The 19688-nt window shown below is 39.2% G+C and overlaps 1 protein-coding gene across 1 annotated transcript; it reads left to right on the plus strand.

Moving 5' to 3' along the window:
* Positions 1 to 4405: 4405 nt before the first annotated feature.
* On the plus strand, positions 4406 to 5597 carry LOC135230616 (olfactory receptor 7G2-like). Its single transcript, XM_064280548.1, has one exon. It carries the CDS (start codon positions 4646 to 4648, stop codon positions 5564 to 5566), a length of 921 nt encoding a protein of 306 aa, XP_064136618.1. The 5' UTR covers positions 4406 to 4645; the 3' UTR covers positions 5567 to 5597.
* Positions 5598 to 19688: the final 14091 nt, after the last annotated feature.

Genomic DNA, 19688 nt, shown 5'->3' on the forward strand with positions numbered 1-19688 from the left:
CAGAAAGATGTTTACCTGTATTTTATTCACCATGCAAAGGCATTTGACTGTGTGAATCATAACAAATTATGGATAAGATTGTGAAGAATGGAAATCCTGGAATGGTTAATTGTTCTCATTTCAGAAAAGTTAATTTTCCTGTACATGGATCAAGAGACAGTCATTCGAACAGAACAAGGGCATAATGTGTGCTTTAAAGTCAGGAAAGCTGTGCATCATGGTTGCATCCTTTCACCATATTTATTCAATCTGTATGCTGAGCAAATAATCCAAGTAACGGAACTACATGAAGAAAAACTGGGCATCAAAATTGGAGGAAGACTCATCAACAAAGTGCGATATGCAGTGGGCAACCTTGTTTAACGTGTTGAAGAGCAAAGATATCACCTTGAAGACTAAGGTGCCCCTGACCCAAGCCATGGTATTTTCAATTGCATTGTATGCCTGTGAAAGCTGGAAGATGAATAAGGAAGACCAAAGAAGAATTGATGCCTTTGAATTGTGGTGTTGGCAAGGAATATTGACCATACCATGGGCTGCCAAAAGAATGAACAAATCTTTCTTAGAAGAAGTACAACCAGAATGCTCCTTAGGAGCAAGGAAGGGGAGACTGCGTCTTATATACTTTGGACATGTTGTCAGGAGGGATCAGTCCCTGGAGGAGGACATCATGCTTGGCAGAGTACAGGGTCAGTGAAAAAGAAGAAGACCCTCAATGAGTTGGATTGACACAGTGGCTGCAACAACAAGCTAAAGCATAACGACGATTATAAGGATGGCTCAGGACCGGGCAGTGTTTCGTTCTGTTTTGCATAGGGTCGCTGTGAGGTAGAACCAACTCGACAGCACCTAACAACATCTGCAACATTTTCGTTGTCAGGGAGCCCTGAGGGTTCAATGGTTAAGTGCTCAGCTGCTAACAGAAAAGTTGGTATTCACACCAACCAGCTGCTATACAGGAGAAAGATGTGGCGGTCTGCTCCCTTAAAGATCACACCCTTGGAAACCCTGTGGGGCAATTCTACTCTGTCCTACAGGGTTGCTGTGAGTTGGAATTGACTTGTCAGCAGTAGATTCGCTTGGTTTGCATTGGCTTGGTCTTTCAGGATTTACACTACCCTGGGAATAGAATGATAATAAAAGGGTTTGGTTAATGAGGAGCTTTGGATATTGAGTCCCTAGAGACACAGAGGCTGTAAGTAGTCTACCTGTGACCACTTCACTCAAAAGTCCTTCTCCAGCCAAAAAGCAATGCCCCTGAGACTCCATTCAGAGATGCTTCTCATGCCAGGAGCCTGGAGCCTCCCTTGGTACCTCTGCCTTTCCTGAGTACTGACGTTCTGGCTACATCATCCAACATCCAGGGCAGATGTGAAGCATCATTCCTCAGTGATGCCAGCCAGGTAACCTAAATCCCTTAGTTAATGTTTGGAAATGAGGAGAAACGTTTCTCTGTAGCTTCATCCAGGGGAAGGTGTGAAGACAGTACATGCATGAAATGATTAGAACCAAGTCACCTATGGACTCCTACATTTCTCCCATCTTCCTAACATGTTTCCTTGTTTCTTTGTACCCGAATCAGGCAGCTCTTACTCAGCTAGTCTCTTACTGTGTCTCTACAATGGCAAGGATCAAATTCTTTCTGTGCAGAAAACTACCCCTTCTCAAACATTGAGTATTAGAAAATTCCCTGACATTTACTTGTATTCTTGTGCTGGTGGTGGTGAGGAGAGTTGTTGAGCTTCACTTTATCTTCCTATCCCTGGTACTTGATATACCATCTTTAGGAAAGTTTTGGTATTATCCCTGGTGCCAGGCTCTGAGAGCTCTGGGGGAAGAAGCAAAGACCCAGGCAGACTTAGCAAGCTGCCTCGCTAGGTTATTTGTTTCTCTTTATAAAACTAACAAATATTTTCAATTAGAATACTACAGGCAGTATAATGAAACAACCAACCAAATAAAAACACCTGTTACACCTTCCAGAATTCACATTGTTGATGTTCTGCTGTAGCAGCTTGAAGTATTTTTTTTAAGTGACAAAATAATATGTATACAGAAAACATCTCCTTTGCAATCCTCTCTGTTGCCCTCTTTTCCTCCCAGAATCAGCAGCATCTTGGATGTTATGGTATCCCCCAGTCATGGTTTTATATTCTACATGTATATTTCTCTCTCTCTGTATATGTACGTACACACACACACACACACACACACACATATATAAACCAAACCAAACCCAGTGCATCACTATGAGTCAGAATTGAATCGACGTCACTGGGATATAGATATAGATATAGATATAGATATAGATATAGATATAGATATAGATAGATATAGATATACACATAAGGCAGTAGATGGATAGACAGTTGGAGAGCAATTAGTAAAATAGCTGTCAATTAGAGAATGAAGAAATATATTGTGGTGTAATAATATAGTGGAATACCCTATTGTAGTTAAAATTAATGAAGCACAATTAAAGGTATCAACATTCATTAAAAAAACATACCAAGAAAGCCAAATGTAAAATGACATATACAGTACAATTCTGTTTATATAAAGCTTTAAAAAACACAAACTGTGCAATTCTATGGAAGAATTATACTACATGTAGTAAAAAGTGCAGAGGAATAAGGTCAATCAAGTTAATGTACTGTTTAGCCCTGGAGAAGGAAAAGAATCAATATTGTGCGAAATACATGATGTGGGGAGCCTCAAATATTTCTGCATTATTTTGTGCAATAAAAATATCTAAAGCAAGGGTGGTGACGTGTGGCAATTACCAGTGGACTGGTAGGTGCCCAACCTTTCACTGTTATTCTCTGTATTTTTCATTGTGCTTGAATTATCAATTAAAAAAAAAACTCACTAGGTGTCTCAGTCATCTAGTGCTGCTATAACAAATATAACAAGTGAATGCCTTAAACAAAGAGAAATTTATTCCTTCACAGTCTAGTAGGATACAAGTCCATATTCAGGGCACTAGCTCCACAGGAAGGCTTTCTCTCTCGGGCAGCTCTGGAGGAAGGTCCCTGTCATTAATCTTCCCCTGATGGATGAGCATCTCAGACTCAGGGACCCTGGGTCCAAAGGATGCGCTTTGCTCCTGGTGCTGCTTTCTTGGTGATATGAGGTCCCCTTGTCTCTCTGCTTCCTTCTCTCTTTTATATCTCAAAAGAGATTGGCTTAAAACATTATCTAATCTTGTAGATCTCATTGATATAACTGCCACTGATTCATTTAATTAACATCATAGTGATAGAATGTATAACACATAAGGAAATCACATCAAATGACAATATGGTAGACAATCATACAATACTGGGAATCATGGCCTAACCAAGTTGACACATAATTTTTGGGAACACAATTCAATCCGTGACACTTGAGTAGATTTTAAAAAATAATAAAAAAAAATTCATGCTGTAGACTTCTTGTCATACAATTTTTTTTTTCCTCTGCAAGGATTTCATTATGTGTGTTGATCTAGACCTAATTTATTCTTTTTCATTGCTATATATTTCATCAACCCATCCATACCAAATGAATATTGATATCACTGATGTTCATTTAGGGTATTTCTTCCTTCTGCTTCTCTACATGAGCTGGATTCCCATATAAATTCTTCCCTGAAGTTAGCATTTATTATGCTAGGAATGTTCTCTCATTTTGTCTTCCCTCAACTGCACTGTTCACCACTTCTGTCCTAGGAGTAAAAGATGCCTGGTACTATTGTTCATGACACACACACACACACACACACATACAATCACAACAGGACATGTCACTGTGAGGGCCCCATATGCTGAGCACTGTACCAGAAGTAAAAGATGCCAGGTGCTATTGTTCATGACACACACACTGTCTTCATCATCTAATGCTGCTATAACAGAAATACCACAAGTGGATGGGATGGCTTTAATGAAGAGAAATTTATTTCTTCACAGTAAAGTAGGCTAAAAGTTCAAATTCAGGGTGTCTGCTCCAGGGGAAGCCTTTCTCACTCTGTCAACCTTCTCATAAATATTCCCCCAGACTAGGAGCTTCTTTGCCCAGGTACCCTGGGTCCAAAGGACTCACTCTGCTCCCAGCACTGCTTTCTTGGTGGTGTGAGGTCCTCCTGTCTCTCTGCTTGCTTCTCTCTTTTATATCTCAAGAAATTACCTTAAGACACAATCCAGTCTTTAGGTTGAGTCCTGCCTCACTGACACAGGTGCCACCCACCCACCTTCAGTACCATCATAGAGGCAGGATTTACAATATATAGGGAAATCACACAATACTGGAAATTATGGCCCAGCCAAATTGATACACACATTTTTGGGGGAATATGATTTAATCCATGACATACACACACACACACACACACACACAATCACAATAGGACATGTCATTGTGAGGCCCCATATGCTGAACACTGTAGCAGGGGTGGTTTTCAAACTTTAGCATACATCAAAATACATGGAAGTCTTGTTGAAACACAAACGGCTGAACTTCATCCCAGAGTTTATCATCAGTAAGTCCAGAGTGAGTTTGAAAAACTTATATTTCTAAAAAGATCCCAGGTGATGCTCTTGCTGGGCATCCAGGAGCCACACATTTGATTATCTGTCATCCCATCTTTTCCATCAGATTCACCAACAATATGGAACCTAGAAACCAAACAGATGTTTCAGAATTTCTTCTTCTGGGACTTACAGAGGATCCAGAACTGCAGCCTGTCTTATTCAGTTTGTTTGTATCTATGTACCTGGCCACCCTCCTGGGAAACCTACTTATTGTCCTGGTTGTCAGCTCTGACTCCCACCTCCACAACCCCATGTACTTCTTTCTTTCCAATCTCTCCTTCGTTGATATCTGTTTCCCGAACATGCTGGTGAACATCCAAGCACAGAATCAAATCATCACTTATGTAGGCTGCCTGACCCAGGTCTGTTTTGTAATGATATTTACTGGTTTGGAAAATTGTCTCCTTGCAGTAATGGCCTATGACCGCTATGTGGCCATCTGCCACCCACTGAGGTACACCATCATCATGAACCTCCACTGCTGTGGCTTGCTCTCCCTACTCTCCTTACTAACTAGCATTGTGAACGCCCTCCTTCACAGTCTGTTGGTGCTGCATTTGTCCTTCTGCATAGACCTGGAAATCCCTCATTTCTTCTGTGAACTTGCTCAGATTCTCAAGCTCGCCTGTTCTGATACCCGCATCAATTACATCCTAGTGTATTTTGTGGCTACTGTATGGGGTGGTGTTCCTCTCTCTGGAATCATTTTCTCTTACACTCAGATTTTCTCCTCTGTTTTGAGAATGCCATCAGTGGGTGCAAAATATAAAGCTTTTCCCACCTGCAGGTCTCACCTTTCAGTTGTGTCCTTATTCTATGGAACAATCTTTGGTGTGTACATCAGTTCTGCATTTACACATTCTCCCAGGAAGATAGCAGTAGCTTCAGTGATGTACAGTTTGGTCCCTCAAATGATGAATCCCTTTATCTACAGCCTGAGGAACAGAGACATAAGGGGACCCTTGAGGACATTCATCAGTAGAATACTATCATTTTAGTGATTGTGTCACCTGTTTTTGGGCTTGGGACTCTAGGATGGGTCAAAGTGGAAGGAATACTGCTGATCAAGGATGCCTTACTGTTTCATGAGCAAGTTCTTCTAAAATGATTAGATAATATAATGGCTAGGTACATTTCAACTTATTCATGATGAGTGAGAAAATACTGAAGTTGTCAATAATTTCATTTTACTTGGATCCACAATCAATGCCTATGGAAGCAGCAGTCAAGAAATCAAATGACATACTGCATTGGGGAAATCTGCTATAAAAGACTTCTTTAATGTGTTAAAAAGCAAAGATGTCACTTTGAGGACTAAGGTATACCACATCCAAGCTAGACTATTTTCAATCACCTCATATGCACGGCAGAGCTGGACAATAAATAAGGAAGACTGAAAAAGAATTGATGCCTTTGAATTGTGCTGATGGTGAAGAATACTGAATACACCATGGACTGCCAGAAAATGAACACATCTGTTTGGAAGAAGTGCAGCCATAGCACTTACCTTCTACGCCAAAAGGTTTCCAATAGGGTCTGTGAAAAAGAGGAACACCTTCAATGAGATGGATTTACACAGTGGCTACAAGAGTGGGCTCAAACATAGCAATAATTGTGATGGTGGTGCAGGACCAGGCAGTATTTTATTTATTGTGCATGACTGACTTGATGGCACGTAACAACAACAACACATTTCAACTTGGAGTTGAAACTTGGTTTTTCTCTTTATGTAGCTCTGTGCTGTTTGGTAAACTCTCTAAGCTCAGTTTTTTTGTCAGGTGCCATAAAAGCAGAGCCTGAGGCAGGTGTTCTTATTACATGATTTTCGGGGCAGTGGTCTAGGAAAGAATGAAAACAGGAGAACGTGGATAGGGCAGGGAAATTATGTAAACAGAGTTGTGGTCATAGCTAGACATTAGATTTAGCCTGATTCTATGAATAGAGAAATACGATTGGAAATCCAGACTTAAGCTGCCTGTGAGGCAAGACAGCTCTTTTTTCATGTCCTAATTTAGTCATAACTGAGACATATCACTGGTAAGCCATATTTGTTCGAAGCAGCATCAGTATCATCAAGTGACGTTCCTTCCCGTCTCATTACTGAGAGTAGAATCACAGGCCCCTTTTTAACCTAATTCCTGGTGTTGGGGTGGGGGGAAGATTACCATGAGAACCTTAGGCTGATGATTTGAAGTATAATTCCTGCTGGGGTGTTAACCACTATGACCAAAAGGAGTACCTACCAAAAATGCCTGGCACAGTGGTAAATGTTCAATAAAACTTTAAATGGTCATTGTAGTCCATGTCTTGTCTATATTCATAAGTATTCTAATCATTTGGCTCTCACATATTTTTGCCACTTGCTCCAGTGGTTGTATTTGTTTACCCTCATTGTAATAATTCTCAGCAGCTTTTATTCCTCTAACCTGAATAATCACCGTTTCTTAATAAGAATCAATGATACTGAAGGAAGAGTTCAAGCAGCACTGAAGGCACTGGTGAAAAACAAGGCTCCAGGAACTGACGGAATACCAGCTGAGATGTTTCAACACATGGATGCAGTGGTGAAAGTGCTCACTCGTCTACACTGAGAAATTTGGAGGACAGCTACCTGGCCAACCGCCTGGAAGAGATCCATATTTATGCCTATTCCCAAGAAAGGTGAGCCCACAGAATGCGGAAATTATCGAACAATGTCATTAATATCACACATAAGTAAAATTTTGCTGAAGATCATTCAAAAGCAGCTACACCAGTATATTGACAGGGAACTGCCGGAAATTCAGGCTGGATGGAGAAGAGGACATAGAGCTGGGGATGTCATTGCTGATGTCAAATGGATCCTGGCTGAAAGCAGAGAATATCCTAAGGAGGTTTACCTGTGTTTTATGGACTAGGCAAAGGCGTTCTTTTGTGTGGATCATCACACATTATTGAAAACATTGTGAAGAACTGGAATTTCAGGACACTTAATTGTGGTGATGAAGAACCTGTACATGTATCAAGAGGCAGTAATTCAAACGTAACAAGGGGATACTTCAAGCTTTAAAGTCAGGAAAGGTGGGCATGAGGGTTATATCTTTTCATTATAATTATTCGATCTGTATGCTGAGCAAATAGTCCAAGAAGTTGGACTATATGAAGAACTGGGCATCAGGATTGGAGGAAGTCTCTTTAAGAGCCTGCGATATGCAGGGGTGACACAACCTTGTTTTTTTTTTTAAAATGAAAAGGACTTGAAGCACTGAGGAAGATCAAAGGCTACAGGCTTCAGCATGGATTACATCTCAACAAAAAGAAAACAAAAATCCTCACAAAGGTAACAATAAACAACATCATGACAAACGGAGAAAAGTTTGAAGTTGTCAAGGATTTCATTTTACTTGAATCCACAATGAACGCCCATGGAAGAAGCAGTCAAGAAATGAAAAGACACTTTGCATCAGGCAAATGTGTTGCAAAGGACCTCTTTAAAGTGTTAAAAAGCAAAGATATCACTTTAAGGACTAAGGTGCACCTGACCCAAGCCATAGTGTTTTCAGTCACCTCATATGCATGCAAAAGCTGAACACTGAATAAGGAAGACTGAAGAATTAATGCCTTTGAGTTATGGTGTTGGCGAGGAATGTTGAATATACCATGGACTGCCAAAAGAAGGAACAAATCTGTCTTGGAAGAAGCACAGCCAGAATGTTCCTTAGAACTGAGGGTGGTGAGACTTCATCTCACATACTTTGTACCTCTTTTTGGCAAGGATATCATGGTTGGTAAAGTAGAGGGCCAGTGAGAGGGAGGAAGACCCTTAATGAGATGGATTGGCACAGTGGCTGCAACAATGGCCTCAAGCGTAACAATGATCTTGAGGATGGCTCAGGACTGGGCAATGTTTTGTTCTGTTGAACAGAGGGTTGCTATGAGTCAGAACCAACTCGAAGGTACCTAACAGAAACAACAACAAAATCTGAGTAAAATAATCAAGTGAGTAGGGTAGGCATTGCAAAGTTTGATAACCTTTCTCTTGTACTTAAAGCTTGATAACCTTTCTCTTGTACTTTTTTGCTTTGATTCCTTCTCGCTGATTTATTGATAAGAATACATCTGAGTTTTTTCTTTTCTACTTAGTCATCTCATCTTGCTGTGTTTCTTACTCATGTGGAAGCCACACACAGAAACATAGTTGAATAATAAATCGCTGATGTCTTAGAGGGTTGGCTGTAGTCTTAGGTCTCTCAAGAAAACCTTTTAATGTTTCTTTGGGAAGAAAACAGTTTTTCTATGAAGGAGAACTTTACTTTGAAAAGGAGTTGTAAATATGGTGGGAGAAAAGAAAAGTTGGTAGGGCTAGGGGGACCACATTTTCCACACACACACACACACACACACACACACACAGACAAAGGGGGGCCATCAGTGAGAATCATCTCTAAGGGTGTGGGAGGAGAATAATGAAGGTCTCGCAGGAGAATCAAGAAGCCGTTGAGAGCCTTCTATTCTGGTCATCACTGGGGTGAAGGAGGGAGATTGTTTTTAGCAAGCTGGAGGACTAATCCCTACCCTGACTCAAGGTATCTTCTAGTGTAGACCTCCCTCCGTTGACATCCACAGAGCACCTTCAGGCATGCATCACCTGAGACCCTTGTTCATACTGCAGGGTCATGGACGTTATCCAAAAAATACTGACTTTGAATTTCTGGGGAGATGCCTGAAGGATGAGATGATGAAATAAACACTTCTGGAAATTCTTATGAACTCTGAGGTCTGAGAAGGGAGGTGCTAATATTAGAAGAACATGGGAGAATGTATTTATAATATAGAATATAAAAGGACTTTCCTCAACTTTACTTTGTATGATATCTATATAAACTGTACACCAAGGTTCATTCCAGCACTTTTCACAATAGCCAAAAGGTGGAAAAAAACAAAACCTCCATCAACAGACAAATGGATAAACAAAATGTGGTATACCCATAAAGTGGACTATGACTCAGCCATAAAGAGAAATGAAGCTTTGACGCATGCCATTACATGGATGAATCTTGAAAACATCATGTTGAGCGGAATAAGTCAGTTGTAAAAAGACAAATATTGTATGATCTCACGTATATGAAATAAGCAAATATACAGAAAAGGAAGAATTATTAGTTGATACCAGACATGGAGGGGAAGGGGAAAGTTTTGCTTAGGGGCCTGTTAAGTTTATGTTAAAGGTGGTGGAATAAACTGGAAAAGGATACGGAGAATGGTTGCACAACTTGAAAGATGTGATCAATGTCACTGAACTGTACATACAGAAATTATTGAGATGGTGTAAGTTTTGTTGTTTATTTTAATAAAAAAACATGTATAATGTAGTATATAAAATGTATCTGTAGTTCTTACAGTGTAGTAATCTAGTAAAAACACATATGCTCATCACTGGGTTAAGAAAGAACGCATTACCATCACGTAGATACCATTAGAACAGCTAATCACATCACCCTTCCTGTGTCTAGTGATAACTACTATCCTGAATTCTGTATTTAACCTTTTCTTTGATGTTTTTCTATTAGGTTGGATTCTATGGAATTTCGAAGTTGGTCATTTTCACCTTATAATCCGGCATTTTCAAAGTATTCACTAGTATATTTTTATCACTGTTGTTCCCCATTGTTCTTAGGTTCTATCAAGGCGGTTCTGACTCATGGCAACCCTATGTACAACAGAACGAAACACTGCCCGGCCCTGCGCCATCCTCACAATTGTTGCTAGGCTTGAGCCCACAGTTGCAGCCACTGTGTCAATCCATCTCATTGAGGGTCTTCCTTTTTTCACTGGTCCTCTACTTGATCAAGCATGATGCCCTTCTCCAGGCTTCAGTCCCTTCTGATAAAATATCCAAAGAATGTGAGAGAAAGCCTCACCATCCTTGCTTCTAAGAAGCACTCTGGTTGTGCTTCTTCCAAGACAGATTTTTTTTTGTTGTTGTTCTTTTGGCAATCCGTGGTATATTCAATACTCTTCTCCACACCACAATTCAAAACTGTCAATTCTTCAGTCTTCCATATTCATTGTCCAGCTTTCGTATGCATATGAGGCAGTTGAAAACACCATGGCTTGAGCCAGGTGCACCTTAGTCCTCGAGGCGACATCTTTGCTTTTTAACACTTTAAAAATGTCTCTGGCAGTCGATTTGCCCAATGCAATGCATCTTTTGATTTCTCGACTGCTGCTTCCATGGCTGTTAATTATGGATCCAAGTAAAATGAAACCATTGACAACCTCAATCTTTTCTGCATTTATCATAATGTTGTTTATTGGTCCATTCGTGAGGATTTTTGTTTTATGTTGAGATGTAATCCATACTGAAGGCTGTAGTCTTTAACCTTCATCAGTAAGTGCTTCAAGTCCTCTTCACCTTCAGCAAGCAAGGTTGTGCTATCTGCATAACACAGGTTGTTAATGAGTCTTCCCCTGATCCTGATGCCCCCTTCTTCTTCATATAGCCCAGCTTCTGGGATTATTTGCTCAGCATACAGATTGAATAGGTATGATGAAAGGATACCCTGACACACACCTTTCCTGACTTTAAACCACGCGGTATTCCCTTGTTCTGTTTGAATGATTGCCTCTTGATCCATGTACAGATTCCTCATGAGCACAATTAAGTGTTCCAGAATTCTCATTCTCTGCAGTGTCATCCATAATTTGTTATGATCCACATAGACAAATGCCTTAACATAGTCAATAAAACACAGGTAAACATCTACCTGGTATTCTCTGCTTTCGGCCAGGATTGAACTGACATCAGCAATGATATCCCTGGTTCCACATCCTCTTGTGAATTTGGCTTGAATTTCTGGCAGTACCCTGTCCATGTATTGCTGTAACTGCATTTGAATGAACTTCAGCAAAATTTTACTTGTGTGTTATATTAATGATATTGTTTATGTCCACATTCTGTTGGATCATCCTTGTTGGGAAAGGGCACAAACATGCATCTCTTCTAGTCCATTGGTAGGGTAGCCGTCTTCCAAATTTCTTGGCTTAGACGAGTGAGCACCTCTTGCACTATACCCCTTTGTTGAAACATTAATTGGTATTCCATCAATTTCTGGAACCTGGTTTTTCACCAATGTCCTCAGTGCAGCTTGGACTTCTTCCTTCAGCACCATTGGTCCTTGATCATGCGCTTCCTCCTGAAATGTTTGAATGTTGATTTTTTTTGTTGTTGTTGTTACAGTGACTCTGTGTATTCCTTCTATCTTCTTTAGATACTTCCTGCATCATTTAATATTTTCCCCATCGTTGTTGTTGTTAGGTGCTGTCAAGTAAGTTCTGACTCTCGGCTACCCTATGTACAACGGAACAAAACACTGTCCAGTTCTGCACCTTCCTCACAATTGTTGTTATGCTTGAGTGCATTGTTGCAGCCACTATTTCAAAACCATCTCGTTGAGGATCTTGTCTTTTTCACTGACCCTCTACTTTACAAAGCATGATGTCCTTCTCTAGGGACTGATCTGTCCTGATAACATGTCCAAAGTACGTGAAACATAGTCTCCCATCGTTGCTTCTACTTTACCCATAGAATTCTTCAATATTGCAAGTCAAGACTTGGATTTTTTCTTCACTTCTTTCAGCTTGAGAAATGTAGAGTGTATTCTTCCCTTTTGGTTTTCTAACTCCAGGTCTTTGCATTTTTCCTTATAATGCTTTACTTTGTCTTCTCGAGCCACCCTTTGAAATCTTCTGTTCAGCTCTTTTACTTCATCATTTCTTCCATTCACTTTAGCTGTTCTACACTCGAGAGCAAGTTCAGAGTGTCTTCTGATATCCACTTTGGTCTTTTCTTTCTTTCCTGTCTTTTTAATGACCTCTTGCTTTCTTCATGTATGATGTTCTTGATGTCATTCCACAACTCATCTGGTCTTCAGTCATTAGTTCAATGGATTAAATCTATTCTTGAGATGGTGTCTAATTTCAGGTGACATATACTCAAGGTCATAATTTGTCTCTCACTGACCTGTTCTAATTTTCTTCAACTTGAGCTTGTATATGAGTAATTAATGATCTATTCTACTCTTAGTCCCCTGACATTGGTCTGACTGATGATATTGAGCTTTTCCATAGTGTCTTTCTACAGATGTAGTCGATTTGATTCCTGTGTATTCCATCAGACGAGGTCCATGTGAATAGTCACCATTTATGTTGTTGAAAAAAGGTATTTGCCATGAAGAAGTTATTGGTCTTGCAAAAATCTATCACGCCATCTCTGGCATCATTTCTATCACAAAGATCATATTTTCCAACTACGGATCCCTCTTTTTTGTTTCCAATTTTCACAGTCCATTAACAGTAATTATCAATGCATCTTGATTGCATCTTTGATCAATTTCAGACTGCAGAAATTGGTAAAAATCTTCAGTTTCTCCAAGTTTGGCCTTAGAGGTTGATGGGTAAAATTAATAATAGTCATATTAACTGGAATTCCTAGTAGACATATGGATATTATCCTATCACTACCAGAATTGTACCTCAACATAGATCTTGAAATGTTCTTTTTGATGATGAATGCAATGCCATTCCTCTTCAATTTGTCATTCCTGACATGGTAGACCATATGATTGATTAAAACGGCCAATACCAGTTCATTTCAGCCATCACAGTATGACAAAATTAACAGATACATTGGGACATTATGCAGGATATAAAAAAAAAATAGTTCCCTCTCTGATGTAAATGAAACTTTTGGTAACTAATGTTTTGCTATTGTGAATAAAGTTAAGTATTTTTATACATGTTCCTGATGCAAATGAGCTAGAGTTTTATACTGGGATGCTATAATATTCAGCCTATTCTCCGTGTACTTTCAAAGAGTTTTCCAAAGTCAATGAGCTAGTTTAAACCCCCATTAGAAGTCCGTGTTGCTTCATGTCATCACCAAGACATTTTCATTTATTATAGGAATTTAGAGGGAATAAATTGTTATTACATAATACTATTTATTATGAGGTTTAGAGCTCCTTCATACACTATATTCCATTTATTTTCCCTTCTTTGGGAAGTATATGTTTATGGTATTTCCAATGAGGTCTTTATTTTTATTGAATATGGACCCATTCTTTGTAATACAACTTATTTATAAATAAAACTGTCCATGAGTTGGGGGTCAAGAAGGTGGAGTAGTCAGAACCTCCCGGTGATCCTCTGACAACAAAGACCTGAAGAAACAAGTGAAACAATTATATTTTTGACAAGCTAGGAGCCCTGAACATCAAAGGCAAAGTTAGAAAATGGACTGAGTAGCAGGGGGAGGGAGAGACAGTTTGGAAGCGGAGAGGAGTTGCCAGAGTTGAATCACTGGGAACCTGCAGACACCATTCCCAGGAGTGACAGCACCAGGCTGGTGGTAGCATTCCAGGAGCAGTTTCCTCAGGAAGAAACAGCTAGCCTCAGAGCCTACTCACACCTCTGGAACCAGAGAATAATGGTGTTCTCAGCAAAAGCTAAGTACTTGCATATATTTTTCCATGCTCCCAGGACCCAAGCTGCCTTCAGTGGCTGTTGATTTCCCTGGGACGAGATAGACTCTGATGAGTGACCTGAGCCATTCTCTCAGCCTTGGAAAAGGGATAAATTCTCAACTGGGAAAAAAGATAATCTGCCAGCTCCACTAACCTGGGGAGCTCAGGACAGAAGCAGCTCCTGTCCAGGCATAAATGATCCGTGGACTTCTAACACATTTTCACCCTGCATGGACTTGTGTGGGGCTATTTCAGGAGAACAGGTCCTTGTTGGAAGATTGCAACTGTTTCAGCTGTGTGGTGGAGAGGTGGGTGTTTAATGTTTGACACCACTTTGCCTATTAAACAGCATCCTCACCTACCCACATCAGGGCCTTAAGGACTGGTGGCTCTACCCAGGGAATCCAGCCACCCATGACAGAGGTCCAAAAATAATTGGTATCTCCCAGTTCTTACAACCAAAGCACTGGGTGCCCATGGTCCTTCTGCAGAACCAACTACATATGTGCTTTAGGGAACAGGCATGCACTTTCCTCACAGACCCTCAGGGGATGGTTGTCAGCCCTAGGCCTTGTTCAGAATGTGACCCCCTGCTGCAATCAGATACTGGTAAATACACTAACCACCCCTGACCCTTTAAGACTGTAGGACAGAGCCTGTACCACACACTTGATAATCAGCTGCCTGGACACATGAACTGAATGCATACAAGAAGGGTGAATGGACTCCTAGACTGATACACCTGATAAAAGCTCTACCCATCTGGTGACAGGACATTGGAGCTTCAAAGGCAAAAATAATCAAGCTAGCTCATTCAAGCAACTTATTTGGGCACAACAAAACAAAACAATGTGAGAAGCTAGGAGACAGTAAGCAAACATAAAAGAAACTAATACAATAAGTTATAGATGGCTCAGAGACAACAGTCAATACCAAATCACACAAAGAGGCAGACTGCAATCGCTACAACAAGCTCTCAAAACAAAAAATCAAGGGATTTTCTGGATGAAGGTGCCTTCCTGGAATTACCAGATGCAGAATACAAAAGATTCATATACAGAACTCTTCAAGATATCGGGAACGAGATCAGGAAGGAGGTCAGGCAATATGCAGAACAAGCCAAGGAACACACAGGTAAAGCACTTGAAGAAATTAAAGAGGTTATTCAGGAAAATAATGAAAAATTTAATAAGCTGCAAGAATCCATAGAGAGACAGAAATCAGAAATTCAGAAGATTAACAATAAAATTACAGAATGAGACAACTCAATAGAAAGACAGAGGAGCAGAACTGAGCAACTGGAAGGCAGAATTGGTGAGATTGAAGATAAAGCACTTGGCACCAATATATTTGGTGGAAAATCAGATAAAAGAATTAAAAAAAAGAGAAGAAACCCTAAGAATCATGCGGGACTCTATCAGGAGACATAACCTATGAGTAACTGCAGTACCAGAACAGGAAGGGATAATAGAAAAAACAGAGAGAATTGTTGAAGATTTTTTGGCAGAAAGCTTCCCCGATAGCATGAAAGATTTCTGTCCAAGATGCTCATTGAACACCACATAAGGCAGATCTCAAAAGAAGGTCACCAAGGCATACTATAACCAAACCTGCCAAAACCAAAGATAAAGAGAGAACTTTAAGAGCAGCTGGAGATAAACAAACAGTCACCTACAAAGGAGAGTCCGTAAGAATAAAATCGGACTCCTTGGCAGAAACCACGCAGGCAAGAAAGCACTGGGATGACTTACAACTGCCAGCCAAAAATCATATATCCAGCAGAACTGTCTCTCAGATATGCAGGTGAAATTAAGACATTTCCAGATAAACAGAAGTTTAGGGAATTTGTAAAAACCAAACCGAAACTACAAGAAATACTAACGGGACTTCTTTGGTTGGAAAATAATATCAGATCTCAACCCAAGACTAGGAAACTGGACGGAGCAATCAGATGTCCATCCCGACAGGGAAAGGACAGGAGTAAATCAGGATTAAAGACAATGTTCAAAACAAGGACACAGCGATGTCATTGTGTAAAAGAGGACAACAATACAACAGTAAAGAGGGACTAAGAAATGTAGTCGTAGATCTTTCACATGGAGAGGAAGACAAGGCGATACAAGGAAAGAAAAGACAGGTTTAAACTTTAAAAAATAGGGGTAAATATTAAGGTAACCAAAAAGGTGACTAACTCTCCTATTCATCAAAATAAAATACAAGAAAAAAATAGAGACTCAGCAGAAACAAAATCAACAACGAGGAAGAGGAAAAGGCAATATATAAAGATAAACTACTCGGCACACAAAAAAAGTGGAAAATAGAAACTGTCAACAACACACAAAAAAAGACATCAAAATGACAGCACTAAACTCATAAAAATACCCATCCATAATTACGCTGAATGTAAATGGACTAAATGCGCCAGTAAAGAGACAGAGAGTGGCAGACTGGATTTAAAAAAAAAAATCTGTCTATATGCTCAGTACAAGAGACACACCTTAGACTTAGTGACACAAATAAACTAAAATTCAAAGGATGGAAAAGAAGATATCAGTGTATCAAGCAAACAACAATCAAAAAAGAGCAGGAGTGGCAATATTAATTTCTGACAAACTAGAATTTAAAGTTAAATCCACAACAAAGGATAAGGAAGGACACCAAATAATGATTAAAGGGACAATATGCTGGGAGGATATAACCATATTAAGTATTTATGCATCCAATGACAGGACTGCGAGATACGTAAAACAAACTCTAACAGAATTGGAAAGTGAGATAGGCAGCTCCACAATTATAGAAGGAGACTTCAGAACACCACTTTTGGTGAAGAACTGGACACCGAGAAAGAAGCTCACTAGAGACATGGAAGATCTAAATGCCCCAACAAGAAACTTGACCTCACAGACACATACAGAACACTCCACCCAACAGCAGCCGAGTAGGCTTTCTTTTCTAGTGCTCACAGAACAGTCTCCAGAATAGACCACGTATTAGGTCATAAAGCAAGCCTTAGCAGAATCCAAAACACTGAAATATTACAAAGTATCTTCTCTGACCATAGGGTCACAGAAGTAGAAATCAGTAACAGAAAAAGCAGGGAAAAGAAATCAAATACTTGGAAACTGAACAATATCCTGCTCAAAAATGGCTGGGTCATAGAAGACATGAAGGATGGAATAAACAAATTCACAGAATCCAATGAGAATGAAACCACATCCTCTGATATCCTTTGGGACACAGCGAAAGCAGTGCCCAGAGGTTACTTTATGTCAATAAATGCACATATACAAAAAGAAGAAAGGGCCAAAATCAAAGAATAATCCCTACAGCTTGAACAAATAGAAAAAGAACAAAAAAAGAAACCCTCAGGCACTAGAAGAAAGGAAATAATAAAAATTAGAGCAGAATTAAATGAAATAGAAAACAGAAAAACAATCAAAAGAGTTAAGAAGACCAAAAGTTGTTTCTGAGAAAAAATCAACAAAATTGATAAACCATTGACCAAACTGACAAAAGAAAAATAGGAGAGGAAGCAAATCACACAAATAAGAAATGAGATGGCGATATTACAACAGACGCAACTGAAAATAAAAGAATTATATCGGATTACTAGAAAAAATTGCACTCTAACAAAATCTGAAAACCTAGAAGAAATGAATGAATTCCTAGAAACACACTACTTACCTAAGCTAACACAAACAGAGGTAGAACAACGAAATAAACCCATAACAAAAGAAGAGATTGAAAAGGTAATCAAAAAACTCCCAGCAACAACAACAACAAGCCCTAGGCTGGACAGCTTCACTGCAGAGTTCTACCAAACTTTCAGAGAAGAGCTAATACCACTTCTGCTAAAGGTATTTCAGACATAGAAAAGGACAGAATACTCCCAAACTTATTCTATGCAGTCAGCATATCCCTGATACCAAAATCAGGTGAAGACGCCACAAAAAAAGAAAATTACAGAAATATATCCCTCATGAACTTGGATGCAAAAATCCTTAAAAAACTTCTAGCCAATACAATTCAACACATCAAAATAATAATAATAACTCACCATGACCAAGTGGGATTCATACCAAGTATGCAGGAATGGTTCAACATTAGAAAAACAATTAATGGAATCCGTCATATAAATAAAAAAAAAAAGACAAGAACCACATGATCTTATCAACTTATCAACTGTTCTTATCATGAATGGGTGTCAAATTTTGTCAAATGCCTTTGGCATTTGACAAAATTCGACACCCATTCATGGTAAGAACTCTCAGCAAAATAGGAACAGAAGGAGAATTCCTCAACATAATAGCTGAAATTTATACAAAGCCAACAGGCAACGGCCAACATCATCCTAAATGGAGAGAGTCTGAAAGCATTCCACTTGAGATCAGGAACCAGACAAAGATGCCCTTTATTACCACTCTATTCAACATTGTGCTGGAGTTCCTAGCCAGAGCAATTAGGCTAGATAAAGAAATAAAGCGCATCCAGATTGGTAAGGAAGAAATAAAAGTATCTCTATTTGCAGATGACATGATCTTATACACAGAAAACCCTAAAGAATCCTCAAGAAAACTACTGAAACTAATAGAAGAGTTCAGCAGAGGATCAGGATACAAGATAAACATACAAAAATCAGATGGCTTCCTCTACACCAACAAAAAGAACACTGAAGAGGAAATCACCAAATCAATACGATTTACAGTAGTCCCCAAGAAGATAAAATACTTAGGAATAAATCTTACCAGAGATGTAAAAGACCTATACATAGAAAACTACAAGACAGTACTGCAAGAAACCAAAAGAGAACTACGTAAGTGAAGAAATATAGCTTGCTCATGGATAGGAAGACGTAACATTGTAAAAATGTCTATTCCACCAAAACCTTTCTATAGATACAATGCAATTTTGATCCAAATACCAATGACAATTTTTTAATGAGATGGAGAAACAAATCACCAACTGCATAAGGAAGGGAAAGAGGCCCTAGATAAGTAAAGCGTTACTGAAAAAGGACAAGGTGGGAGGCCTCACTCTACCTGATTTTAGAACATATTATACCATCACGGTAGTAAAAACAGCCTGGTACTGGTACAACAACAGATACATAAACCAATGGAACAGAATTGAGAATCCAGACATAAATCCAACCACATATGTGCGGCTGATATTTGACAAAGGCCCAAAGTCAGTTAAACGGGGAAAAGACAATGTTTTTAACAAATGCTGCTGGCATAACTGGGTATCAATCTGGAAAAAAAAAAGAAAAGAAACAAGATACATACCTTACATCATTGAAAAAACTAACTCAAAATGGATCAAAGACCTAAATATAAAATCTAAAACAATAGAGATCATGGAAGAAAAAATAGTAACAATGCTAGGAGCCCTAATACATGTCATAAACTGTATACTAAACATTATTAACAATGGAGAAGAAAAACTAGATAACAGGGAGCTCCTAAAAATCAAACATCTATGCTCATTCTTTACTCACCTCAACATAAAGAAAACAAAAATCCTCACAACTGGACCAACAAGCAACATCATGAGAAACAGAGAAAAGACTCAAGTTGTCAAGGATTTCATTTTACTTGGATCCACAATTAACAGCCAT

Source organism: Loxodonta africana, chromosome 3 (assembly GCF_030014295.1).
Source record: "Loxodonta africana isolate mLoxAfr1 chromosome 3, mLoxAfr1.hap2, whole genome shotgun sequence".
NCBI lineage: Eukaryota > Metazoa > Chordata > Mammalia > Proboscidea > Elephantidae > Loxodonta > Loxodonta africana.

Coding starts and splice junctions, on each gene's coding strand:
- LOC135230616 (XM_064280548.1), top strand. CDS start 4,646: ATGGAACCTAGAAACCAAACAGATGTTTCAGAATTTCTTCTTCTGGGA.